The 26,516-nt window shown below is 38.1% G+C and overlaps 6 protein-coding genes and 1 long non-coding RNA gene across 12 annotated transcripts; 4 read left to right on the top strand and 3 right to left on the bottom strand.

Moving 5' to 3' along the window:
- Positions 1-297: 297 nt before the first annotated feature.
- Positions 298-871, top strand: LOC104814194 (DNA polymerase epsilon subunit C). Its single transcript, XM_010542105.2, has one exon. It carries the CDS (start codon positions 315-317, stop codon positions 717-719), a length of 405 nt encoding a protein of 134 aa, XP_010540407.1. The 5' UTR covers positions 298-314; the 3' UTR covers positions 720-871.
- Positions 872-1,156: 285 nt separating this feature from the next.
- Positions 1,157-4,732, bottom strand: LOC104814193 (65-kDa microtubule-associated protein 8). The gene is made up of 11 exons (XM_010542104.1): positions 4,250-4,732; positions 3,937-4,140; positions 3,507-3,764; positions 3,168-3,380; positions 2,808-2,963; positions 2,571-2,727; positions 2,308-2,459; positions 2,130-2,217; positions 1,896-1,969; positions 1,738-1,812; positions 1,157-1,591 (listed from the first exon to the last, which is right to left on the bottom strand). Exons 1-11 carry the CDS (start codon positions 4,331-4,333, stop codon positions 1,268-1,270), a joined length of 1,785 nt encoding a protein of 594 aa, XP_010540406.1. The 5' UTR covers positions 4,334-4,732; the 3' UTR covers positions 1,157-1,267.
- Positions 4,733-6,230: 1,498 nt separating this feature from the next.
- LOC109116698 (LRR receptor-like serine/threonine-protein kinase EFR) lies at positions 6,231-7,436 on the top strand. Its single transcript, XM_019202587.1, has 2 exons — positions 6,231-7,328; positions 7,408-7,436. Exons 1-2 carry the CDS (start codon positions 6,419-6,421, stop codon positions 7,434-7,436), a joined length of 939 nt encoding a protein of 312 aa, XP_019058132.1. The 5' UTR covers positions 6,231-6,418.
- LOC104814683 (probably inactive leucine-rich repeat receptor-like protein kinase At3g28040) lies at positions 7,425-9,455 on the top strand. Its single transcript, XM_010542857.2, has 2 exons — positions 7,425-9,278; positions 9,371-9,455. Exons 1-2 carry the CDS (start codon positions 7,436-7,438, stop codon positions 9,415-9,417), a joined length of 1,890 nt encoding a protein of 629 aa, XP_010541159.2. The 5' UTR covers positions 7,425-7,435; the 3' UTR covers positions 9,418-9,455.
- LOC109116707 lies at positions 9,119-11,322 on the bottom strand. Of its 4 annotated transcripts, none has more exons than XR_002024239.1 (6): positions 11,265-11,322; positions 10,938-11,037; positions 10,600-10,809; positions 9,490-10,320; positions 9,300-9,403; positions 9,119-9,211 (listed from the first exon to the last, which is right to left on the bottom strand). It is a non-coding gene; the product is annotated as an uncharacterized LOC109116707 (long non-coding RNA). The 4 variants fall into 4 exon arrangements; XR_002024240.1 differs by having other exon boundaries at positions 9,577-10,320; XR_002024241.1 differs by having other exon boundaries at positions 9,300-10,330.
- Positions 11,323-16,225: 4,903 nt separating this feature from the next.
- LOC104814191 (U-box domain-containing protein 45) lies at positions 16,226-20,489 on the top strand. The gene is made up of 6 exons (XM_010542099.2): positions 16,226-16,517; positions 16,995-17,092; positions 17,383-17,568; positions 17,714-17,821; positions 18,015-19,162; positions 19,526-20,489. Exons 2-6 carry the CDS (start codon positions 17,042-17,044, stop codon positions 20,325-20,327), a joined length of 2,295 nt encoding a protein of 764 aa, XP_010540401.1. The 5' UTR covers positions 16,226-16,517; positions 16,995-17,041; the 3' UTR covers positions 20,328-20,489.
- Positions 20,490-20,517: 28 nt separating this feature from the next.
- On the bottom strand, positions 20,518-24,637 carry LOC104814192. 3 transcript variants are annotated; one of them, XM_010542103.1, is made up of 9 exons: positions 23,851-24,637; positions 23,159-23,543; positions 22,446-22,749; positions 22,135-22,357; positions 21,834-22,040; positions 21,525-21,698; positions 21,222-21,398; positions 21,013-21,126; positions 20,518-20,910 (listed from the first exon to the last, which is right to left on the bottom strand). In XM_010542103.1, exons 1-9 carry the CDS (start codon positions 24,520-24,522, stop codon positions 20,587-20,589), a joined length of 2,580 nt encoding a protein of 859 aa, XP_010540405.1. In that variant the 5' UTR covers positions 24,523-24,637; the 3' UTR covers positions 20,518-20,586. The 3 variants fall into 3 exon arrangements, with proteins under 3 accessions (XP_010540405.1, XP_010540402.1, XP_010540404.1); XM_010542100.1 differs by having other exon boundaries at positions 20,518-21,126; XM_010542102.1 differs by having other exon boundaries at positions 20,518-21,126; positions 23,159-23,537.
- Between the last annotated feature and the right edge of the window lie 1,879 nt (positions 24,638-26,516).

Below are 26,516 nucleotides of genomic sequence, written 5' to 3'. Positions count from 1 at the left end.
AATATATTTTAATCTCTAAATATATTTTGAATCTAACAATTTTAATCTCTAAATAAATAAATAAATTATGAGAATAAAATTCGAACACGTATCGCTTACTGGTATTCCAATTTGTTGATTTGTGCCACTTCTTGATTTGGTCCACAAAAATTGGTCCATTAACTTTTGGTCCAAAAAAATTCTCAGTTTGGGCTTCATTTTTGGCGGGAAAATCGTCAGTAAGAAAGAGCGGGAAAATTGAACATTAAGGGACCAGAGTGCGTGATCGCAAATCCCTAATCAATCCCTACCTTAGATTTCCGAACGACTGTTCCATGACCGAGGAGGTGGAGGAGAAAGCGGAGGCGATTCGGCCGGAGTTTCCCACGGGACGAGTCAAGAAGATCATGAAACTCGACAAGGACATCAACAAGGTCAACTCGGAGGCTCTCTTCCTCGTATCCTGCGCCGCCGAGCTGTTCCTCCGCTTCCTCACCGAGAAATCGGCGGAGGTCGCGGCGGAGAGGAAACGGAAGACGGTGAATCTCGATCATCTGAGAACCGCCGTGAAGAGGCACCGACCCACTAGCGATTTCCTTCTTGACTCGCTCCCCGTCCCGGCTCAGACCGTCAATCGCGTCGCTCGATCCGTGACAGCCGCAGATAAGCCCGCACCAGCTGGCGCTCGCCGCATCAACGATTTCTTCAGAAAAGCAGAAACGGAGACCGAATCCAGCTAATTTACTTCTTGTTTTTTCTGTTCGTTGTGTTTGGCTTTGACTCGTGTCAATGTTAACTTCAAATTTGTGTTAGCAAAGGAAAGCCATTTCTACGTCTTCTCGCATCAATTTCTGTCGCATTTTTATTCTTTTGAATACTTGAGTTTACGTCCTCCAGTGGAGTAAGGTCGAATCAAGTCTTCTACCCAAAAGGCATGGATATTTGGGTATTTCAGGTTTGGCGTTTCAACTTGATTTTCATAATTAGTCTTCAAAAGGTGAATTCTTTTTATCAGTACCATCAGATTTGATTGTTTTGGAACTTCGTGTATGGAAGTATGGGGTATATAATCTATGGATTTCCCTTTCCTTTAGTCACAATTATTGTTCTCGAATGGCACACAATGCTTCTGAATATATCTAGAAGAGGAGACTCTCCAGAAGGACAGAGCTGCAGATCTTAGAAAGACTATATATAGGTGGGTTTAAGACATACTTTAATTTGTTTTTGAAAGTGACAATTTAGTCTTGTTACATGATATAACTGCTTCAAATGAAACATGATGAGTTCAAGGAGACAATGGACCTGAAAACATCGAGACAACAGAAGCACTTTCATTGCGAAGATGAGAAGCGAGACTGAACCGGGCGGGTGTTTGTGATGCTTGAATCCTTCTGCCTTCTTTTCCGATGGATGTTCCTAGAGCTGTTGAATTGATGATGTTCGACCCATACTGTTGGATTCCCGAAGAAACCTTTCTGTTCAAATGACTTGCACTGCCAAAACTCCCGTTTAAGCTTCGATTTAGAATCCGGCGGTTGCTGCTGGTTGGCCGTGGCACGTTAAAGTTCTCTGGCTCCTTAACAACTTCTGGAAGGATCTTTTTCATCTCCTGTGAGGTACAGCCATTTCTATACGTTAAACAGGTTAAATTGCAAAATGTCCTTCCAACGTCGGTTATTATGCTCATTTATAAGTTTTTAGGGTAGACAAGATTGACAATAGAAAACATTAATCTTTAATTCAAGGAAGACTAACCCGGTGCCTTTGTTTCTCAACTTCTTTTTCCTGCCTCAGCTTGTTGTACTCTTCTAACATTGCATTGAGGGGTACCTGAATAGACACAAACATGAGATTGCTATTCTGATTTCTGATGTTTTTATTTTGATTAGAGTCACAGGTACAAGTTATATCACCTCATCATACAAGAAGATTTTCTGTCTTTCAGCCTCCCAGCCCTTAGTCTTTACCATCAGAGACTCCACTAAACCTGGTGTGGGCATCGTCGTAACAATGAATAAGTAGCTTCATAGTAAGTAAGATTGCGTGTTCAAATCCAAATTCCATCTGAGTTGAATTTGGAGATGCTTCAGTGCGAATCTGAAAGTTGGACCGAGATCTTAGCTAGAGAGAGGTAATTCCTATATTACCAGGGATTTTACTGACTGTTATGCGGGCTCGCTCTGCACGTCTTAGGTTTCTATGAGCACCTCTACTTACTGAGTAACGATTCTCGTCCTGTGGTAGTACATGCTCTGCTAGCATCAGTATTCCAACTGTCGATAACAATGTAAATAGTTTCTGAGAAAAACAGTAGACAAACAAAACCTGGTTGTATTCTTCCAGCCAGCGCTCTTCATCACATGCTGATATCCACTTTTCCACTTTTTCGATTATTCCTTTCCTGCTAGATGCTTCTTCCTTTGCTCTTGCTATCTTTTCATTCATGGTGCTGAGAAGATCGGCGTGGTCAATTTCCCCTTTAAAAGAGTTTAACAAGTTTTGTTGTAAGTTTGACATGAACCGAAAGAAAAAGAAAAGGGGAAAACATGCAAGATCATGAAACAGATGTTTATAGCAGCTAGTCCTACCAGAGTCTACAAGGTTCATAATGTTTCCCATGTCAGTTGATGGGGTCTCCATATGTGATCTGTTGCATATGTTCTCTAACTCATTTTGCTTCTTGAGGAAAATTTCTTTGGTTTTGCTTGCTTTCAGTTGATCTAGTCTCTTGGCTTCAGCTTCAGCCTTTGAAAATTTTACCCGAAAGAGAAAACGTTAGGCTTACAGTCCATAGGTTGTGCATTCTGCACATCATTTTATAATACCTGCTGAATTATGCCTAAGGTAAGGCTGCCAGGAGCCCACACTTCCGACGGTGATAGTGCTTGCAAATCCATTAGATTGGAAAACTTTTCACGGTCTTCATAAGGAGCATCCATTAGATTCCACAAGTTTGATAAAGCGTTACCGAGTTGGTGAAGCTGTAATAAGAAGAGGAAGTTACCAAATGTATCTGTTTGATATAGTTTGAGTAGGTCAGGTGAGATTATCTTGATTACATACTAAGTTTTCTTTTGATATAAGTTAATTCACCATTTCATGTTTGATCTTGTTTGTTGACATATATTCTAAGGTATGCCCCCACAGAGTGCTAGAAGCAAGAGGATAGGGCTTGAAAATCTCACCTTCTCAAGGCGCTTCCGCTTCTCCTCTTCAAGAGAAACAACAATGGTATTGAGCTTTTCTAAGATAACATCGCTTATGTTTTTGGATATTCCATAGAGATCATTCAGGCTCGGGTGAACCTTTGTTACTGTCATTGATGCATCCGTTCCTAAGGTCGTTGATAGATCTCGAATAGCACATATGTATATTTCAACTCTCTGTAGTCTCGCACTCTTTTGACAACCCGATATAAAAAGTGCAAAAAAAATGAATATGGTTGATCAGCCAAAACCATTTTGATAGGTAAACTGAAAGATTATCTCACAAGATGAATCCAAATGCATATTATTACTTGTTACCTTCTCATCATGGAGCCTTGATAGTTCAATTTGATATTCTTCGAGTTTCTTTAGAGAAAGATCATTCATGTCCACGGTTATATTCGTAGAAGAGTCATCATATGCTGATCTACCTGCAATCTCTGCAGAAATTTTCTGAATTTTTCCTTGAACTGCTCGAAATTGCTTTACTCGCTCTTCTTTCTTCAGCCGCATCTCACGCAGTGCAGGTGCAATGGAATCTAGTTGCTCCTTCAGCGTTCCTCCCTTTTTCTCGGGCTGTTTATAGTATAAAAAGTGAAGATTGCCAAAATTTTCATGCAAAAAAGAGTTGTATTTTCGAAATCTCTGGTTTCTTTCCTTAAGAGGGTATGCCTATGTTTCTCAACATATCTAACATATCATGCGCTCATCTTGTTAACAATGTAGGAGTTAAAAAGGACGAAAATACCCTTCCAGGCACCGATCTTTCACCGAGGCACAATAGAAGATGGGTGAGTTCGGCTTCAGATTCCGCAAGCTCCTGATGCAGACGAGACCTTGAGATATTGGCCTGATCGACTTTTCTCCGGTAAGCCTCTACGCACTCCTGCTCTATATCCAACAACACTTTCTCTCGCTCAAACTTGCCTTCCCCAACTTCATCCCATATCATCTGTCTCATCATCATAATACCACCATCAAAGATATAAACATCATAATGCACATCTAATCTCTGAATCTTTTGTGAGAAAGAGACAAGTGAACAAGAAAACCAGACATGCCTGTAATTCTCTGAGCAGATATCCACATGAAGTGTCTAACAATGAGGAGCTTCTCATTCCAATTGGGGTTTGGACCGTTCCCATATGACTGTTTTGGAAGCTCTCTTGAGAGCGTGTCGATATGATATGATGCTATGAAAGTGGAAAAACTGTGATGGGTTTGAGACAGATGAGCTATGAACTGTGTTTCTGGTGCTGTTTTTGCTTTGAAGACAAGGATGAAAGAGACTGATATTCTGCTTCTAATCTTCTGGTTCAAGTGAAGGGTCGGCCTCATCTCTCCACACCTCAGATCCTTCAGGTTCTCTCTCTCTCTCTCTCTCTCTCTCTCTCTCTCTCTCTCTGTGGATATAATTTCGGCTTTGGTAAAAGTTAAGAGGTCGCTTTTCTAGTGAAGGGCTTGCTTCTCCTGCATGAAAAGCCAGAGAGTTATATATGTATTATATGTAAAAGAGAAACTTGATTCCTAAGCAAGGTGGTGTTTTTAGCTCGCTTTGTTTTTACTACTGTTGATCATTCAGGTTATTCCATTTTGTGAAAGTTTTTTTTAAAGATAATATTCAGACCGGTTGGGTTTATTAAGGATATTACAGTCCTAATCTGTTTTCGATTTCAATCCTACGGTCATTCAATTCTTAAAGATATTTCCGGTCTTGATTCGGGTTTTTCATGGCCCAAACTAATATTTTTCTCGGATCAAATGAACCAAATCCAGACCAGACCAAGATCGGAAAACTTTTTTAAAAGCTACCTAACAAGTGTTAAGGGCATTGGTACTCTGAATTTCGGATATCTTCAGGTTTTGTCATACGGGTATCCGACATTCGGGTACTTGGCCATGGTGAAATCGAGTTCAGTTCATCGGATGGGGGATTTGAACCGCGGATTCAGGTTCAAGTTTCGTACGGCTATTACTCGTAACCGCGAATAACCCGAACTCGGACAGAGAGGGAAAGAGGGCGAGTCGCCAAGGGGGCATATGGCGGTGAAGGGCAAGGAGTTGAGACACGAGAAAAGGGAGATTTCGAGACACTAGGACCAGAGGGAGAGGAAGAAGTGGCGATTTCGTGATTTAGGGACATTGCCACTCGTTTTGCCTCACCTCACCGCCCCATCGTCTCGCCTCGATCCTCGCCTAATGGGGTATCCGCGGATATCCAAACCTTAGCCTTGACCCACGGATACCGAAGTTTGGTACCGACTCTCACGAAACCGAGTATACCGTGAAACACCCGAGAGACATAAGACCAAAAGAATAATATCGAGAAACTCGGATATGTAATAACCAGCGTCTTACCCAATAAATAACCAGAGTACTAAAACCGAAATTGAACCCAACCGGTTTCAGCATTCGTCAAAAAAATTTCTCCAATTGAATAATCCGAAATATAATTGAATGATCATATCCTAATGTCGTAGTTGCTCTTTTTTTGCTTTGAAAGGTCTTATCTTTGTTAAACTATAATTAACAAGCAATTGGATTTAACTTGAGAGATTTTAAACCATAAACTGTGGAATCTTTCACTTAAAACGATGTGATGTTGGTTTTCCGTTGCATGATGTCTGACCAACTTCAACATCCTTTCCACTTTTGAGTAACATATAATTTCCCATCATATAATCTAATTTTAATTTTTGATATAATATAGCATAACCGAAGACCATGTTATTTTCTCACAGCTTTATTTAATTCCTAATTTATATATAAAAAAAATCCGAAAAAAAAGCCTTGGAAGGGTTGAGAGTATGAACTATTAGTGAGAATAGACACTTTTTGTATATATATATATATATATATATATATAAAATTAGAGGTAATTGCTGGAAACATAAATCGGGTAATTATATTAAAAAAAAGCATCACATAAGTTATGATATGGCTTTTTTCGTTTTTTTAACTAAAAAATAAAGTACTTTTAATAAAATCTTTGACTTCAACGATTCAAAAACGATAATACCCTCTCTGATTGCTTGCTTTGATTAATGATTTAATACAAAAACGATTAATTTAACAAATACTTTGAAGTTTGAATATAAGACTTTGGATTTGACTCGTTCAGAGAAAACCCATTCTCTTCTTCCCTTTTGCATTTTGTACACACACCGTTCACTTTCCATATATACCTTTCGGTTCAGACACAAGCAAGAAGAACAAGAGAAAAAAAAACAATGGCAAACATAAGTGGATATGCCCTGATCCAGTTCGTTTCCTTTCTGTCAATCTGCTTATTATCCAAATATGTTCCTGTCGAAGCTCAACACCGATGTTTCCAAGTCGAACGAGACGCCCTTTTGGAGTTCAAGAAAGGCCTTCAAGATCCTTCGGACAAGCTCTCTTCTTGGACAGGCAGTGAGTGCTGCAACTGGGCTGGTGTTGTCTGCAACAATGGGAGCGGTCGGGTTATAAGGCTCGACCTCGGTGGTTTTCCACGGTATTGCGACTCCTCTGCAACCGATAACAGATGCCTCGGCGGCGTTATAAGCGTTTCTCTTCGCGGGCTCGAGTTTTTGAGCCACTTGGATCTCAAGAACAACAACTTTTCCGGACTGAGGATCCCGGATTTCATTGGGTCCTTGAGGAGATTACGGTATCTTGATCTTTCCAACGCCTCGTTTTCGGGATTGATTCCCTCTCGTCTCGGGGATTTGTCGGATCTGCGGTATCTGAATCTCAGTCAATCTCCTTCTGATGAGAATCTTTGGGTTGAGGACTTGAGCTGGCTCTCTGGACTCTCTTCCTTGAACTCCTTGGATTTGTCAAATGTGAACCTGAGTAAGGCCAGTGGCGACTGGCTGAACGTCATTAACTCGCTTCCTTCGCTTACGGAGCTGCGTTTCTCGAACTGCGATATCAGAGAAATCCCTCAGTCGCTTGGGTTTGTGAACGTTACATCCCTTCGTGTCCTCGACCTGTCAAAAAACCAATTCAACACCTCGATTCCCAAGTGGCTGAATCACATCACTTCCCTGGAGCATCTTCGTGTCGAAAGTTGTGGGCTCGAAGGCCAAGTTTCGGAGATCGTCGCAAAGGAATCTTGCAACTTGCGGATTCTGGAAGCTGCGTTCAACGAAATGGAGGGTGAACTAGAATCACTGGTTGAGAAGTTGTCGAATTGTGGAAACGATACCTTAGAGTGGCTAGATCTTAATGCCAATAGAATCAACGGGACTTTACCTGATACCCTGATGTCCTTCAAGAACTTGCGGCACATCTCTCTGTCAAATAACTTGATGTCGGGTCCAATTCCGGCGTCAATAGGAAACCTTTCCCATCTCTCAGTGCTTAGCCTCCACTCCAACGCTTTCAAAGGTGTCATATCAGAAGCTCATTTCCAGAATCTCGGAAATCTGACACATCTTTCGCTATCGTCAGAAAATGCGTCCTTAGTTTTCAATCTCAGCCTTGATTGGAAGCCGCTGTTTCTTGGTTTGGTGGCTTTGAATATAAAAGAGTGTGCGTTAGGACCTTCCTTCCCGACGTGGGTAACCATGCTGACAATGCTTTCAGAGTTGGAATTGCCGAAAACCGGGATAGAAGACACCGTGCCGGACTCCTTTTGGAACTTAGCTCCATCTCTGCATCTCCTAGACATTTCGAACAACCAGTTACATGGAACACTTACCCGATCCCTCAGTTTTTATCCTGGCGCCGAGGTTTATCTGACAGACAATCAGTTTGAGGGCATCATCCCATCTTGGAGAAATATAAGCATGTTCTCCCTAAGAAACAACCGATTCTCGGGACGGATACCTTCAGACTTCCATCTCGGGTTGTCAAAGGTGATCTTCCTGGATCTTTCGGGGAACATGCTTATCGGAGAAATTCCATGGTCCCTTCAGACCTTGAGAAAGCTCAAGTATCTGGACCTATCGAACAATAATTTCACGGGGAGCATGTATCGCAGTTGGGAGGGTCTAAACCAACTTCACGTCTTCGATGTCTCCAGGAACAACCTGTCTGGTCGGCTTCCACCTACTTTATGCTCACACCTACCGTCACTTCGCTGGTTAAGGTTGAGCAGGAACTCCCTCTCTGGAAACCTCTCTTGGCTGAGGAACTGCACAAAGCTGACAACACTTGATCTCAAAGAAAATGAATTCCATGGGAGCATACCTGAACAATTCGCAGAAGAGTTACCTAACTTGATGGAACTGACACTTCGAGGCAACAAGATCACAGGGAAAATCCCCGAAGGAATGTGCAGGCTCTCGCTTCTGCATATACTAGATCTTGCTGTTAACAACATATCAGGACCAATTCCATGGTGCATTGGCAACTTAGAGGCTCTGAAAGTCCTTAGCTTCTACCTTCCTATGGCTGCAGTAGATAAGTCGCTAGGTTCGAAGATTTCAGACTGGATTGTGGAAGGAAAGGAAATGGAGTTGATTGTGAAGGGACGGCTTGCCGAGTTCCGAAACATGGTCAAGCTTGTCAATACCATCGACCTTTCTGTCAATCATCTCACAGGACAGATCCCAGAACAGATAACAGAGCTCAAGACATTAGGGTTCCTAAACATATCTTGGAACCAACTAACCGAGCCCCTGCCCGAGAACATTGGAAACTTACGACAGCTTGAGACGCTCGACATCTCCGGCAACCGTCTCTCGGGCGTTATACCTCCAAGCATGACATCCATGACCCTGCTGAATCATCTTAACTTGTCACACAACAATTTCTCGGGCATCATTCCAAGATCAAACCAGTTCGCAACTTTCAACGATCCTTCCATCTACGAGGGAAATCCGCAACTTTGCGGACCTCCCCTGACAGCCAATTGTGTCGCAGCAAGAGGTGGAGACAGGACAGTCCAGGAGGAAGACAAAGATGACAATGACGAGATGGTCTGGATGTACATGGGCATGGCTGTTGGAGGAGCTGCAGGATTCTGGGCGGTTTGTGGCACTTTGATGGTCAAGAAATCTTGGAGAGAGAGCTACTTCAGTCAGGTAGACAGATTCCTAGGAATAATTCACAGCACAACTACAATCACCAGTGGCCTCCAAATCCATCAAACACTCACCACAGGTTCAACATAGTGTTACTTACTTGTTCTCGGCTTCTTTTGGACTGCGATTTTGCGCTGTATCCTGAACTGACCGTCGGACATTTTATTGCAGGTACTTCAACTTCAAGACGTCCTAGAAGCATAGCTGTCAGACAATAGTGTTACATAATGAGATTTCAGTTTTGTATAATATAAGGATGTTATTAGTTGATTGAAGATCCTGTTACATACTGTAGAATTGCAACTCTTTTAACCATTCAAGTAAATGAACAAGGAATCGACAAAGTAGCAAGAGAAGAGACTGTTCACAATCCTAACTTCTCAGGCCTGATGTAGGTACCGCCTTTCTTCAACCCCGAACCTGAGATATGTTGTTGCTGCTTTGCTCTTCTTTCCTTCTCCTCTTTGCTTTTACGCTCCAACTTGGCCTGTTCCCTTCTCAAACTATCCATTTCTTCATCCATGGCTGTTTTCTTTTCCTTTTGCTTCTTTCTATGCTCCAACAAATACATGTAAGAATACTTTATCGAGAAGAACATAGGCCCCATCTCAGCAAGCCATTGTGGCTCTACTGCATGTACTCCTTTCTGGTTACTTAAAAGCAACCCCTGATAGACCACGTACTCAGGAAGGACACCTGAATTATACAAGGCATTGCTTGGATGCAAACGGCAGGGCATTCCAGTTCTGCAGTTCACAAACTCGCCCACACCTTCGGCTTTCGCAGCATTCTGAAAATAGGCAGAGCATATGGCTTTTCTGATAATATCCTCATCGCCACATGACTTGAGTGAGATTTTCTGTTGCTTGAAAATATCCAAAAGCTAGGATCTCACTTCTGTCGCCTTTTTCAGCCCTTTGACCTGCAAGCAATGGTCATTGTACCAGTCTCCCCGATAATCATGCTCTTTCCACTGCTTGTAGACATTCAGAAGCGTAAGATGATCAGATTCTGACACAAAAAACTTCTCCCTTGCTTCGTCACTCTCTTGTAACTAGAGTCACTCTCACTATATGGACTATCTTCCCATTCCCATTTACTATCATCCCAATCTGACCTACCTGCAAGATTCTGTGTAAATATGCATTGAAAAATCATACAAACATTGTGTCCTCTGACACGTATTATGTTGTCGAAAACAAGTAGGCATGCATAAATTAAAAACCAAACAGGTCAGTTGACATTCTATCAAGGCGTCTTTTCACATACCAGAAGAAATAGACTTAAAGAAAAGGCTCAAGAGCACTTATATACAAATATAACCCTTTCTTGGAGTAATTTGAAAAGATATTGCAGCCGAGAGCTTAAGTGGCCATTTAAAAAAAAGTGGAAGAACATACCCTGCAATTCCAAAGTTTGAAGCCTCTCTCGGTAACGTCTGATGGAATGGTCACGTAAAGTGGCTTTTGCTCTATCGTTTGATTGAGTTAGTTCAAATTTCTCATCTTCGTCTAAAGAGGCTGGAACGGATATTACCCTCTCCCTAGGCACTTTAAACACCTCCTCAGTCTTAGCATTCTCCCTTTTCTCGATTGCCAACATATCCGATCCTATGAGGGTGATAAGACAAACGGATTTCTTCAACAAAAACCTAGCGTACTTTCCCGATCAAATTGCTGTAACTTAGCAGTAAGAATTTCATGTAGAAAACCGTAACAAAAGAAATCCAAACCCATACCTAGGCGAGATTTGAAGTCAATTTATCCTTCACTGGAACATAGAGTCCCCCGCAAGTCTCCTTGTCGGGTTCTAACGAATCCATAGTGTTCTGTATCAACCTAAACAGGAGAGCATTCACTGTCTCATTGGACCAAAATCAATCTCAATCGAAGCCTTAACCTAAACCCTAGAAGAAAAAATCCAACAACTTCCAGAAAACCCTAACCTTAACATGTACTAAATTACGAGAGACCGAACATAACTTTCTAAAATTTCATCAGCCGAATCTCGCGATTACATCGGTAAAGGGTGAGAGAAGACGAATTCGGAGACGCCAAAAGCTTACCTTAGGCGGAGAGACAAGACGGAGAGAGCAGAAGAGCCTTCTGTCTGATGTTTCTGTGATGAATCATATATATATATATATATATATGCATGTATACGAGACTCCTAATTTATATTGTATTTAGGTCAAAATATATTATATTTTCAAAATTGAACAAAAAGGGTTTGGATATACTCAACATCACTTGTTCCCCCACCCCCCCATAAATAAACTTTGGAAAATCCAAACTCTAGGTTATATATTATGATTGCGTCATTTAAATTAATAAAACTTAATTGTGAAATGTCTACATGTTAGGGTATTCGATTTGCATATAAAAATAGCTGGAGCACTAATTCAATATATTTTACTATATGCTCATTTTCCGAGAGCTTTCATATATATATATATATATATATATGTATATCCATGTATTTGATTCTAGAGTACCAAACACTTAGCGAATATATATGATGTTCATGGTACTGATTTTGTAACAATATATACATACAAATCATCGTACTTCTAGAAGTCATTTTTGTTTAAACACTTCGCGAATACGTTCAAAAACATTAATTATATATATACACATTAATAATATCATCATAAATCATTTTTGTTAAATTCATTTTTTTCTAGTTTAAACTATATTCTAATTCAATTTGCAAAAAAAAAAAATATATAACAAATAATAAATATATGTTTTCCAAAAATATTAAATAAATTTCTAATACATATATATATATATATATTGATGAAAATTATAAAATAAAATTGACTTATATTTATTATCAAATTATTTTTTATCTTCTTTTAATACTTTCTAAAATTTAAAATTAATACAATATAAAAAGTCTACTAGAATTTAAATTTAAATCTAATAATTTTTTAAAATTTTACCGGTTTTATTATTTTGTCCAATCTTAATAATAGTTATTGGATTTTAGAAACAATGTTTTTTTTAAAAAAAAAAGTGGTGCAAAAAAAATTGGAACCCCTGTCCGTGCAAGGTCTCCTATGAGATGGTCCTGTTGGAATATATGGATATGGATGTTATCGAATTGATAAATCCAAAATATTAAACTATTTTTATTTTAAAAAATTACTTGAATTTTGTGTTTAGTTGAAAATTTTCAAAAGTATAGATATTTATATTGAATTTTTAAAAAGTTTATGAAAATTTTATAGTTGAGATATTTATATGAGATTTTTATAAAAATTTGGTTATTTATATACGAATTTTTTTATTTTTTATTTAAACATATTTTTTCCCATAATTGAAAGCATCTCATGGAGTTGTTAGATAATAGAATTAATAAAAAATCTCGTACATTTATCAGATTATTGATAATGACAATTGGTTCGTTATATTATTTTTTATCTTTAGCAATCGGATTTAATCCAAAAAAAAATCAAGAATTCAATAACGTGATCAGACGAGACGGTACATATTGCTCTATTGAGTATACTTACATATTTATATGAATCAATATTTTTTTATTATATCAAATTAATTCCAATCTAATTAAATCAGTGCAATCGATGAAAATCGGAAATGGACCAAAATAAACCGAATCGAATTCCGACCGAATTTAGATTCGCGGTTTATTTGATCGTTGACGTAACAAATACAGAGACCCGAACCGAATTGAATGCGAGAGAGACCAATAATATAGTTTCCACGAAACGAGGACAATTCAAAGAACCGCATTTGGATCGGTTACAATGACTGCACGTGCCCTGGTTTTGTCATCACGTCTTTAAACACACGTTCCTGTCTTCGTCCCCATGTCTGATCAGGCGGTCTGTAATCTGCCACGTGGATTCACCTGCGCGTCTGATCTGTCAGACAGCAATTCACGCCGTGATTGGCTGAAAAATACATGAAACAACAACAGTAACTATTTTTGCAAAAAACGACAGATATAATTTTACCTTTGTTTTTTTCACCCATAAGAAAACTGCAAGTACTTCTAAGAGATCCACGGTGAAACAGTTTGCCACGTGGCGTTTTAAGAGATCCATGGTGAAACTCATTGTCACGTGGACTTTTTTGGAACCCACATTCTTTTTAAATTTACAAACAGTCTGACTTGAGGAAGATTTTTAATAATAATAATAATTTAATAATATTATTACCACTTTACGAAAACGAACCTATTTCAGTTTCACAAAAAAAGAAAATATTGTAAAATGCAATTCGTGTATAATATGTATGCACTTCGCCGATAAAGTATTTAGTATTAGTTTTTTGTCTTTTTTTTTTTTTTGAATTTTAATGAATCGACCTACCTCTCTATGATGCATTGAACGAATAGGATGTGATTTTCAATTAAAAAATTTTAAACCTATATTCATTTTAAAATTTTTATTATCCTAGGATTTTTTTTTCATTTTGAAAGTTGCTATGAAAAAAGTTTTGAAAGCTACCAAATCGAGGTGATATTTTAGTATTTATAATTTTACCTTTAAATATTTTAAAATCTATAATTCAATAACATCTATTAAAAGTTTTAAATCCAACAGTTTTTGAACAATGTTATAATATAAAATACTTTTAATAATCCCTAATCGAATATTAATACAAAACGTTGATAATTTTTTTTAAAAAAAAATCAGTTTCAATAACATAGAATTGTAATGGAATCTTTAAAATATGTTATCGGGTAACGGTAAAATATAAATTACTTCACATTCCGTAAAAATTTTAATAATTCCATATGTATTGTACAGTGGAGATGATACTCTTATGTGGATGTTTAAAGCTTTGTTTCACGTTTCCACGATATCATGAAGTAAAAATGACGTGGCGGGGTAAATTTCCTACGACTAATAGTATAACCGAAACATGTAATCGTTGTGTGATTGTTGATTAGACAGTAAATATATAAAAACAAAATGAATTTAATTGTACGATGGGATTGCAACCAGTCATATGTGTTGTAACATTTTATTATTTTTTATGAACCACGAATATAATACAATTATTGCGGTATAAAGTACAAACCATTGATACTTTGTATTGGTAGGTTTAGTGATTGTAAAATCTTATTGTGATAATTTTGGATTTGTAAGATTTTTTTTTATTATTTTGTTTAAATTAGGGAAACCATTGCCATTTTTATAGACTTTATTACACTGCAAAGTTGAAAATAACAAGAATTTTTAATGGTGTATTGTAAATTTGTATTTGAATACATTAGTGTCTATCATTATCACAGCTAATTAGGTTTGAAATTTATAATTTAAGAGATACTAAATAGTTTTGACCTTATTTTATAAATTGTATAAAACTAAACCAAAGAATATTCAATCGTATTTGACTCTAATATATTTTGATATAATTTTTGAAATTAAATTAACTTAGCATAGATTTTTTTTTTAAAATAAACACATCATTTTTCTTAAACAAATATTGTTTCAACGAAATCATATTATAACAATATAAATAAAACTCAAATTGAAGAAAAATTATATATAAAATTACGTAATATTTTTTTAAAAAAATTATAAATTCAAATCAAAATAAAAAAAATCTGAAATATCTATCTCCCACCGGGATGTATTTAAAATAAAATGAACGGTTGTCTCTAAATAAAAATCTTGTTAAGATATTTAATCATGTGTTTATCTCCAATCACTTGTTTAAATCGGGAAGTTTAAATTCAAATTCAAATTTAAATTTGTGGGCAGAGAGTTTACGTAATCAATCATTGATATGCGCATGTCACGTTTGACTGAAAACCAAACACAGAAAAATTTTGGTAAAAACAGAAACTGTTACAAAAAAATCCAATGATGAACGACAAAAAAAAGGGCCTTGCATGATGAAAAAATTGACATGATTGAAAGGGAGGCGAACATGACGAGAAGGGTAATATGGTAATTCTGAGCATTTAAGGCAGATCTAGTAGCCGACATAAGTAAGGTGGTCGGCGAGTGTCGGCCGATGAACTCGGCAACATCTCCGAACTCACCATATATTATACAATATACATAATAATTATTTATTTTAAAAAATTCCAAACCAATTCAAAACTTTATTTTATTCTCCCGAATCGTATATATAATAATTATTTATTTTAAAAAAAATTCAAACCAATTCAAACTTTATTTTATTCTCTTGTTCACATAACCGTTTTAATTATTTCTTGTTACCATCATTTTAAAACTAAGATATTGACACCACCGAAATTTTTTATTTTGGTGATAAGTATTTTTCCACGGAGAAAAAGTGTATTGGGAGTCATTAAATTGGATTCCCAATATTTATTTCTTTCGTACTTTTATTTTTATTTTTTCTAAGAAAAACACAACGCTGCTTATGAGTGATATCTACAGTAACACTGAATAAATACATACAATTTGTGAATTTCAGAAATATAAATCTCATGCGTTTAAAATGTTAAAAAACACTAACCCAACAGTAAAGTTACCGTAAATCTATGAATTCTTTACATTTTAATTGCACCATTTGCCTTTAAAGATTAGTTTAAATTCGAATATTTTAAAAAGAAAGAAGATTTCTCATTTTGGAATCCGAATTAGAGGTTTAATTGTGATTACAAATTCCCCAAAAAAAACTTGAGGATTCAACAGCGCGAATAAAGGGGTATGATATAATTTAATCTTCCATCATAATTAAAAACAATAGAAACTGTTATGTAGACTAAATGTTAATTACATATATTAAAAGGTTAATTGCATGTTAGATCTAGAAAATGTGTAACAAAGAATGAAATTTTTTTCAGCGATGACAATAACCTTCTTTATTAATTACCGTTACAAACGCAAATCTCACCGTTAATTAAAATCATTTGAAAAAAAAGTTAAATTAATTGTTGCCGTTTAGTGAATTAAAGAATAATAGAATCTTGAACTGAAAAAATATCTTTAAAAAAAGAAATCTGTTGTGTGTTCCTGCGACACTGCAACTCGCAAGCTTGGCTTTATTTTGACTTGAGATGAACTTCCCCTTTTCACACGTATTTATTTTTCAAGCCAGAGAAAAAAAAAATCATTTCCATTGGCATTCCATCACGTTGAACAGCTGAAGCTCCCTTCTCTCTCTCTCTCTTTCTCTCTGTTGGGATCGAGAAATTCGCCTTGAGAAGCTCGAAAACCAAACTGTAGGGATCAAGCTGTAGCGGAAGCTGCTTGGAAAGAGATTCTCAAGAAACCCGTGTCTGGTTCTGAGCTTTTGTATTGATAACCCAGTTCATGACCGAGTTCTGTTCTCCTTCATCAAGACTAGTTCTTCTGATTGTCGATTTGGTTCGTACCTCTGTTTCTTGGGTTGTTTTCTGTTTCTGTTCTTTTGGGTTTTTTTGTTCGAACATGAATTGCCTGGGAAATATCCAGGTTTCTGTTCAATGGAGTTTCATGTTTTTATCATTTATTGTTTCGTTTATCAATTTCTTGACTGAAAAGAGTATTCTTTTGTCGATTGCTTTTGGGTTTATGGGTTTCTGGTGATTTTGAGTCTCACATGTTTGTTGAAATGTCCCAACCAAGCTGCAATGGTCTTCTCATTGTTTTATGAAATCTTCCTCGTATGTTTTTTTTTCTTGTCTTTGTTTCTGCTTTCCTGATTTGTTCGTCCTGTGTTTATATTTTTGGTTTGGGGGCATACGATATTGGGTCTGGATTGCTTCTTAGAACCGGAAAGTATTGATTTATTAGATTTCTTTGCCCTCTTTGGTTTATTCATCACTGTTCACTGATTCAGCTCCCTTTCCTTGGTTTTTTCAGGTGAAATAGAAGTTTTGTCATAACATTTCACGGGGAATTGTCGAACAATGGATGCTAACGAGGTTGAAGAAAATTTCTTTGCCGCTGGAGACGCAAAGGTATCTGATTGATCATTCGAGTTCAATTTTTGAAAAGTTATTATTGGTTTGCTCTCAAAGACATTGTTCGGCTTTGTCCAAATTGAAAGCTTGTACTGATTGGATGATAATTTCTGAATCTGTATTTGTAACTGTTGATTTATCATTTAAATTTCTGATTCATATGCTTGATTTCTGTGATGCACAAGAGCCAAACCATCGTTTGGACTTAACATGTCATCTGCAATAGGAATTGCAGTATCTTTTGCCATTAATGTCAGATCATTTGACTTGTAAAATCCTTGTTTCAGCTACATGGCGAGATGTGCAATGCGCTTTCTGCAATCTACTGTAAAGTCATGTCGATTTTTCCTTCATTAGAAGCTGCCCGACCCAGAAGCAAATCTGGAATCCAAGCATTGTGTTCATTACACGTCGCTCTGGAAAAAGTGAAGAACATTCTTAAACATTGCTCTGAAAGTAGTAAACTTTACTTGGTAAGCTTTCCTTCCTTTAATTTATAGGTTTGCACTAATGAAAGTTTTTAGGTTCCTGATTTTAGAAGCAAGCCCTTTTCTTCTAGCTCAAGATTCTCTCACAGTTTCAGAATCTATTGTTTATCGATTGATGTATAACCTGCAGGCTATAACTGGGGATTCAATTGCTTTGAAATTTGAGAAGGCAAAATCTGCCCTGGTAGATAGCCTTGGGCGCGTTCAGGATATTGTTCCACAATCAATTGGATCTCAGGTAATTGTTTTTCTGATGCCATTTCTCCAAATTTGTGTCCCTTCTTTCATTTTTTCCTATCAGAAAACCAAATTAAAGTCAAATACCGGCAGAAAGAAAAGATTTCTCTGTTCATTTGGTTGCATTTTACTTATATTCTTTCTGATAATGAGTGAAGTTAGTGGTATTTATATCCATGTGTATCACTGTTCAGGTTTTGGGGATCTTGATGGAGCTAGAGGGCACCACTTTCTCCCTCGACCCGGTGGAGAAGGAAGTTGGTGATCGAATAATTGGACTGCTGCAACAAGGGGGCAAATTCGAGAGCTCTACCGATAGCAATGAACTCGAGATTTTCCATCAGGCTGCTACTAGGCTTGGTATCACTTCTTCTAGAGCTGCTCTCACTGAAAGAAGATGCCTCAAGAAACTCATTGAGAGGGCCCGCAGGGAGGATGACAAGAGGAAAGAATCAATTGTGGCTTATCTGTTACATCTCATGAGGAAATACTCCAAGCTATTCAGAAGTGAAGTCTGTGATGATAATGATTCAGGTGGGTCATTGCCTTGTTCACCCACTGTTCAGGGTTCTCTTGAGGATGCCCATGGCCGTGCGTTTGATCGGCAGTTATCGAAACTCAGTTCCTTTAACTTCAGGCCTTACAATAACAGGAGATCAGTGCATATGCATGTTCCACCCGATGAATTGAGGTGTCCAATATCATTACAGCTAATGTATGATCCCGTCATTATTGCGTCCGGACAAACCTACGAAAGAATCTGTATTGAGAAATGGTTCAGCGATGGACATACCACATGTCCCAAGACTCACGAGCAGCTCTCTCATCTGGGTTTGACTCCTAACTACTGTGTCAAGGCTTTGATAGCAAGTTGGTGTGAACAGAATGGTGCTCCGGTCCCTGATGGACCCCCGGAATCTCTTGACCTCAACTATTGGAGGCTTGCCTTGTCAGTGTCTGAGTCCAACAGCTCGAGGCCGGCGAATGGTGTTGGTATTCGCAAATTGAAGGAGGTAAAGGTAGTTCCATTGGAAGTAAGCGGAACCATTGAGGAGGGAACCTGTGAATCAATAGAGCAGGAAGCTGAAACCGCTCTCGTCGAAAGGTGTACTGTTCTTTTGACCTCATTGAAAGAAATGGAAAACTTACGGAAGAAATGCAGAGTTGTGGAACAAATACGACTATTACTCAAGGATGATGAAGATGCCAGGAATCTCATGGGGGAAAATGGGTGTGTTGAAGCATTGCTTCAGTTTCTCGGATCAGCTCTCGGTGAAAATAATGCTTCAGGTCAGGAAATTGGAGCCATGGCTCTCTTCAACTTGGCTGTCAATAACGATAGGTATGTGTTGATCTTCCACCTTCTTCTGTCAATTTCTTAGACCAAAGATGTTATCTTCTGTCCTTTCGGTGGTGTTTCATAATCAGATCAAGCATATAAAGTTCTGTATTTTCTGTATATTGTGTATACTTACTCGTAGAGTCCATTTTGTAGTTACCTCTTGCTGTTCTAGGAATGTCAAGGTCTTTCTCTACATATACTCCAATCTTTTGTATTTAATCTGTGATGGTTCTACCATTGGAATCATGCAGTCAGTCTGTGCATGTTTTGAGAGAATTAAATGGTAAAACCTCTAATATTCTTATTATTCTAAACCAGAGGTTTTGATCACATTGCTGGTGTACCGTGTTTTTCGAATTTCAGGAACAAGGAGTTGATGTTAACATCAGGAATCATTCCACTGCTCGAGGAAATGGTCTCTAACCCGCATTGCCATGCTTCAGCAACAGCCCTTTATCTGAACCTCTCGTGTCTTGAAGATACCAAGCCGGTCATAGGTTCAAGTCTAGCCGTCCCTTTCCTAGTCAATCTTCTTCAGACCGAGACTGATCCCCAATGCAAGGTCGACGCCTTGCATGCCCTTTATAACCTCTCCACCTACCCTCCCAATATTCCCATCCTTCTCTCTTCCGACATTGTCAATGCCCTTGAATCCCTATCTGTCAGTGATGACCAAAGATGGACAGAGAAGTCATTAGCTGTCTTATTGAACTTGGTTTCAACCGAGGCCGGAAAAGATGAGATGGTGTTGAGGCCAGGCCTTGTGAGCAATCTTGCAACTGTTTTGGACACTGGAGAACCCAGTGAGCAAGAGCAAGCTGTTTCACTGCTTCTGAGTTTATGCCATCATAGCGAGAGCTGCAGCCAGATGGTTTTACAGGAGGGAGTAATACCTTCATTGGTATCCATTTCTGTTAACGGGACTCATCGAGGGAGGGAGAGAGCGCAGAAACTTCTTACGTTATTCAGGGAACAGCGACAGAGGGATCAAACCCGCCTTACAGAACCTCATTCTCAGGTACAGAGTCCCGAGAATGAGTTCTCGGGTGCTGCAGCCACTATATCAGAGTCAAAACCGCAATGTAAATCGGTCTCTAAACGGAAAATGGGAAGAGCTTTCAGTTTTCTTTGGAAGAGCAAGAGCTTCTCAGTGTACCAGTGTTGAGAGAGCTGGATTCCCTCCCTAGTTGGTGTAAAGTTTGTGTTTTGTCCCTGTTTCAGTACTGTCTCTTCTGACATCTTACAGAGTAGAAGATTTGTACAGATCCTTGTATCTATGGAATTTTTGGTCCTCTTTCTCATCATGCAATGCAGATTCATGAAATCATATAACAATGGCATAAAACAGAGGCTCCCGAAAGTAGAAATCAGACATCTGAGATGCGAATCAATACTAAGAGCAAGCAATGGGAGAAGGGTCATTTTTATATTGCATCATCTCTCCATGCTTCTCTTAGGAGTTGGTACCGTATGGCCTTTTTGTGTCCATATCCCTTTGGCAACCATTCCGATGCATTATTCGTTGCAGCAGCAGAGATTATCGAGTTAATGGCTGTATCCAAGTCGTCCAGCTCATCATCGCTCGTGTACTGCTTCTTGAATACCGATGACCCGTTTCTTGAAAGAGAAGGTTTGCTGAACTCTCCTATGAAGCTTTTTATCAAATCTTCGGTTGGCGTTGAGTAGAATGTAGGTGATGCAGCGCAAGGGAAGCTCGTGATACATCCGTTGCCTGCCTCGGCTGAGTCCTGAAGAAAAGAAAGAGCCGAGAAAACAGCAGATTCGGTCAGTGGATTCAACGGAAATAGCAGAGGAAAAAGGGCTGAAGATTTCAGGTCAGAGATTTTCACCTCAGAGTTCAGAATATCGAAAAGGCGTCTCGGGATTCTGTGGGGGTTAAACTCATCAGGGACGAAGTTGCGGAGAACTCTCTTTATAATCAGCGGACCGAGCGAAGGGCACACCTTCAGAAAACACAGAGATGGTTAACCAGTGAAAGAAACTTGACAACTTCCCCCGAGGTGTTTTCAGAAGGAGACAAGTTTCAGAGTTTTTTTACTTCTCTTCTTGTGGATTTGTCCGCAAGCATTTTGAATGGAAGCATCATGAGATCACCCAATGCATTGAGTAGATGGAACAATCTGAAGCTTTCGCATTCCGGGTTTTCGTCCTTTCTACTGGCAGAATCATCCTTTCTGTCGAATTGATCTGCAAGCCATCTGGACCATGTTCCTGTCTGCAAAGTAGTATGAATCCAAGTCATGGCCAACCTATCACCCGAAGATAGAAAAAAAAAATCTGCCTTTTCTGTGGAATTCATGCTGGTTATTGAGAATTCAATAGATATTTATGGTTCATTCACCGAGTTTTTCAGCTGGGCGCCCGCCCCAAAACTCGCTTTTCCTGCTGGAACCGGAAGAACGTTTATGTCGCTGATGGGATCGGACACGGGATCTGTCGGCATTTCCTCTGGTGATTCTCGGAGTATTGCATTGAACATTGCTACATCCAGTCTGCTGATTAATTGCTCCATTACCTGATTTCAGAAACAAAGAATCGGTATGAACAAGAAAGTTCATCCCTAAGGTCGAGATTCTCGGTATGGCAGTGTCCAAAGATCGATTTTTCGGGGATAATGGCACGGAATATGTGCAGATTTGTAGAACCGTACCAGTTTAGCGAGCATAGGTAAGCAACCGCATTCTTGTCTTGTGCCTCGTAGAGGACATAGCCTCTCGCACGCTGCTCTGAAGGCGTTCTTCCACAGCTCGATAGAATACCGTCCGTGGTTCTTGTGACCTGACCTTCTTTTCCCCGAGCTTTTCCTCGAGATCGAGCCTCTGGTTGTACATGCAGATTGCATATGCGGTGTGAAACTCTATGAGATCACAGAGACGGGAAATGAATCAGCTATCATCAATGGTGTATTTTCGGATAATAAACAGGACAAAAGACTCGGAAGTAAAAATTACCTGCCACCATACCGACTTAACGATCCGGGGAAAGATCCAAGCTTCAAACCTCTCCAATGCAGCGAGGAAGGCACGAGGGTCCGCCCATTCATCTTTCTCGAGAAAATACTCGAGCTTTTTCTCGCCAAGAGGAGCGTCATCCCCGGAAGAAAGGTTCATTTTCTGGACGCCCTGACCAACAATTGTTCTCAACATGATTGCATTCGATAACCAGAAGGTTAACCTATGAACACGAATGGAAAACGTTAGTTTTATCATTCCTCGAGCATATCTTGTTCAACGATGTTTAGGTGCTACGGTAAGAATATTACCTCGGGACATCGTTTCCGCAAGCTTTGGAAACTAAAACTAATCCAGAAACAACAGCTCTTGCGGCGCTTGCTCGTTTAGAATTCGAGCTCGCTTTGCAAGCATGAAGATAGAATCTAGAAAGGCGACGAGCCGGGGCATGAACTTTGCTCTGGGATCTGCTATGCTCGGGATTTATAGAGTAAATGGCGGCTTCAAGAGCCGCGGTTTCCCTCAGTTCTTCCTCTAAAATCTCGGTTTTAGACTCCTTCGCGACACTGACCTTATCAGACGATCCTTTCATCGTCATCTTCTTTCGGATTTCATCTATCGGAAAAACGAGAATTTGCACTCAAACAAGCATCCTTAAATCCATGGTTCGAACTCATGATCTTTAGCAGGAAGGGAAAACTTGAACATATAGACCATGTGTTTACCCGTTGGGTTTAGATTTGAATAAACCGTTTTCGGATGGAACCGAACGTAATTATAATTACGTATCAATTTTTATGTAAATATCAAGTTTTGCTTCTTATTTGGAATTCATATACCAAAATCGAGGCAAACCGATTAATATTCGGTTCTAGTTTAGTATAATTATTATAGAATTAAATAAATTGTTCTCGAACTGATAGAACAAATACCGATCGAAACCTGAAACGCTCACCCCTACTAACAGAAAACGAAACTCTAAGTTATAAACTCTAATAATCTAGGAGTTTATTAGGTATCTTACCGGTATCGAAATGCAATTGAATAGATTTCAGTTGCTTAAGCCTCGGAACACCTTCCATTCCCAGAGTCTTTCGCCCGAGGGCGAGAGTGTTCGTCCGCAGTTTCATTTGTTTCCTCACGGCCTCGGGGGGTAACGAAGCGAGCGGTTTGAGCTCGGGGAATGGTTTATTTGTTTCAATTGCAACGGCATCATCGTTTCTTTTCTCGGTTTGCGATCTCGCGAGAGGTTTTGGCGTCGTTTGGTTGCTCACGCGCTTCCGTTCTTCCTCTCTCAATAGATTCTCGATCTCGGAGACGAGCGTCGCTTCGTTCGTGCTGTGTTTAAGCGTAATGTGTTTCCAGCCTTTCTTCTCCTCGCCATTTCCTTCTTGGCTTGTGTTCTGCAACTTCAAGACAGTTTTTTTTCTTCAGAATCTTGAAATGTTAAACTTATTTTCAAGGAAAAAACGAATTCAAGAAAGATATTTTTGTGAAATTAACCCTATACTTTCGTAATTGTCAACTGCTGGTTCGAAATCGATCCCGCAGGACTAGAAAGAAGAAACCAAGAAATGAGAATTCGGATTCAATTTCTAAACCGATCTTAAAGTTATAAAACGATAGACGTTGTAATGATCTTTCAACACAGCATACGTTTACGTATATATGTGTGTGTGTATGTATGGAAACCCAGCAAAAGTAAATCTTGCTTACCGGATGATTTTGTCCCATGGAGATCAGTTTATTATTATCATTATTATCATTGATATAATCATTAGTGGCAGAGAAGGAAACTCTACGCGACGACTGAGACGAGGAACCGTCGTCGTCGTCCGTACACGACACGTCCAACTCCATGGACGGTCTCGAAAAGCTCGTCTTCGGGGAAGAGCAGCTACTGTTCCTCTCGTCATTCTCGTCCCCGAATCCGTTCACCACTGGTTCGATCGTAAGATAAAGAACCGAATTCGAATCGTTCCTCGAATTCTTCTTGAAGCTAAACGGGACTCCGACCGGAACGCAGCCTCGGACGATGCCGTGTTCCGCAAGGTTCACGACCGCAGATCCGAGAAACTTGTTCTTGTCGGTGTTCTTGTCCTTACGAGCATCGAAAACGTTGAATTCCAGGAGATTTTTGTGGAATTTGTCTTGACCCTTTTGGTCCAAGACCAGTGTGAGCGTAAAGGACTCGTTGAACATTATGGTTTCGTTTCCGACAACTGCGATGAATGATCCGTTGCTGGTTTCGGCATTTGCCCATTTGAGGAGGACGCATTGTGCGGGGACGAGGTTGTTCGGCCATGGCTTGAGCTCCTTGATCGAGATCAGATATTCGACGAAGATCCCGTTGTCTTTTCGACTCTTGGATCTTAATCCGAGCACCATTTTCGTTGAGAGGTCGGAATCTTAGATTGTCTGAGAATTTTGTGTCGGAAATGCGAAGTGTGAATGTGTTTTTGTGGGGGAAATGTTCATGGAGTTCATGTTTTTGTGATGACGACGGGCACGAACCAGGACGTGGTTCGCACTTTGTCTTCTTTTTCTTTCCCCCCTTTCTCTTCTTCAATGTATGTTTTTATTTTTATTTTTCGAATTATTTTGTAATATTGAAGGAAAAAAATATCAAAAACCTGTCATCGTATTATTATAGTTTTTAAAAAAACAGTTTTATTATATAAAAATTCACATCCAGAAATACAAAATAAAAGGAAGGAATATAACTACCTATTCCAAGGGTCACCAGTGACATTCTCCATTCAAGACTCTCAGAGAAATCCTCAAGCATCAAAGGTTTAAGCTTTCTTTCCATCTAACATGAGAAAACTGCAAAACCAATTACATTTAAAAAAAAAACATGAGAAGACTGCGATATGGGAGGGTCTATCAATAGCTCTGATGCCTTATTACACTGAAGAATGGTATTGATTGATCAATCCACCTATTCACATATGTAATCAAATTACGTTACCTTCCTAATTAATTGTCTTAATCTATTCCCATATTTAATCAATACCATTCTAATTAATTGTCTTAAAATATTATAATGCAATGAAAATTGAGAAATCTGTCAAATGGACGACGTGGCTTCACAATTTTTATTATTTTTATATTCAAATTAAATTGATAATTGTATATAGCTATAATATTTAAAAAATATTTTTCAATAGAAATTACTAAAATCAAATTGAATTTTTATATAATAAAACTGTTTTTTTAAAAACTATAATAATACGATGACAGGTTTTTGTGATATGTGATCACTAATGTTTCCAAAAAAACCTATTTTCATTTATAATATTTAATACTCTAATCAAATAACTAATGATGATAGTAATAATCAATAAATAAATGCCACATGTAATTGATGATGTGGATATTGACGTGGCTTCATGAGAAACCTTCAAACACAACTTTTAATATATATAGATTTTGGTACTTAAGAAAATATTAATTTGAGATATGTATTCATATTTAAAAATAATAATTAAATCAAAATATTTATTATTTGAAAAGTGGGAGTGGTTTTTCCAGGTTTTCGAAGTTAAAAATCTAAAAAAATCTCCGGTTATGATTTTTTAATTTCATTTTTTCTAAAAATTTGGAAAACCAATTTTTTAAGAAACTAACGTAAAAACCAAAAATCACTCTTTTATAGATTTTTAAAGATTTTTAATTAGACTTCTTTATTTTTATTAAAAAAATAATTATATTAATTATTTTAAAGATAAAAAACTCATTGTTTTAAAAATAATTTCACATTATACTTATGTATATATAAAGAGTATATTTTTATAATTTTTACCATAACTCTTTTTTAAAAAAAAAAGTTTTATAATTTAAGATATATAATTCAAATTTTATTATTCAAAATATATATGGTAGGCATCTTATATCGTTATTACTAGTATTAATAAATATGATTTTTATTTTAATACTAAAAATATTTTTTAGTAACTTTAAATAGGGTAAAACCCCTAAAAAACCTCCAACTTGCAAAAATATATACAAATAAACCTTCAACTTGAAAAACTGTCATTCAATCCCCGAACTTGTAACTTGTCACTGAATAAAACCTCGAACTTGCAAATTATTGCTCTAATAAACCTTTGACCGGTTTGACCACAATTTCAGGCGATCGAAAATCCATATATTAACGGATTGCTGATGTCACCTTATACACGTTATCAATTTTAATTTAAAAAATGACATCAGCAATCCGTCAATACGTGGATTTCCGATCGTTTGAAATTGTGGTCAAACCGGTCAAATGTTTATTAGAACAATAATTTGCAAGTTCGCGGTTTTATTCAATGACAAGTTATAAGTTCGGGGATTGAATGACAGTTTTTCAAGTTGAAGGTTTATTTGTATATATTTTT

Source organism: Tarenaya hassleriana, unplaced genomic scaffold (genome assembly GCF_000463585.1).
Source record: "Tarenaya hassleriana unplaced genomic scaffold, ASM46358v1 Cleome21, whole genome shotgun sequence".
Classification (NCBI taxonomy): domain Eukaryota; kingdom Viridiplantae; phylum Streptophyta; class Magnoliopsida; order Brassicales; family Cleomaceae; genus Tarenaya; species Tarenaya hassleriana.
The sequence above is the reverse complement of the archived record's forward strand: the minus strand, read 5'-3'. Positions and strand labels throughout refer to the sequence as shown.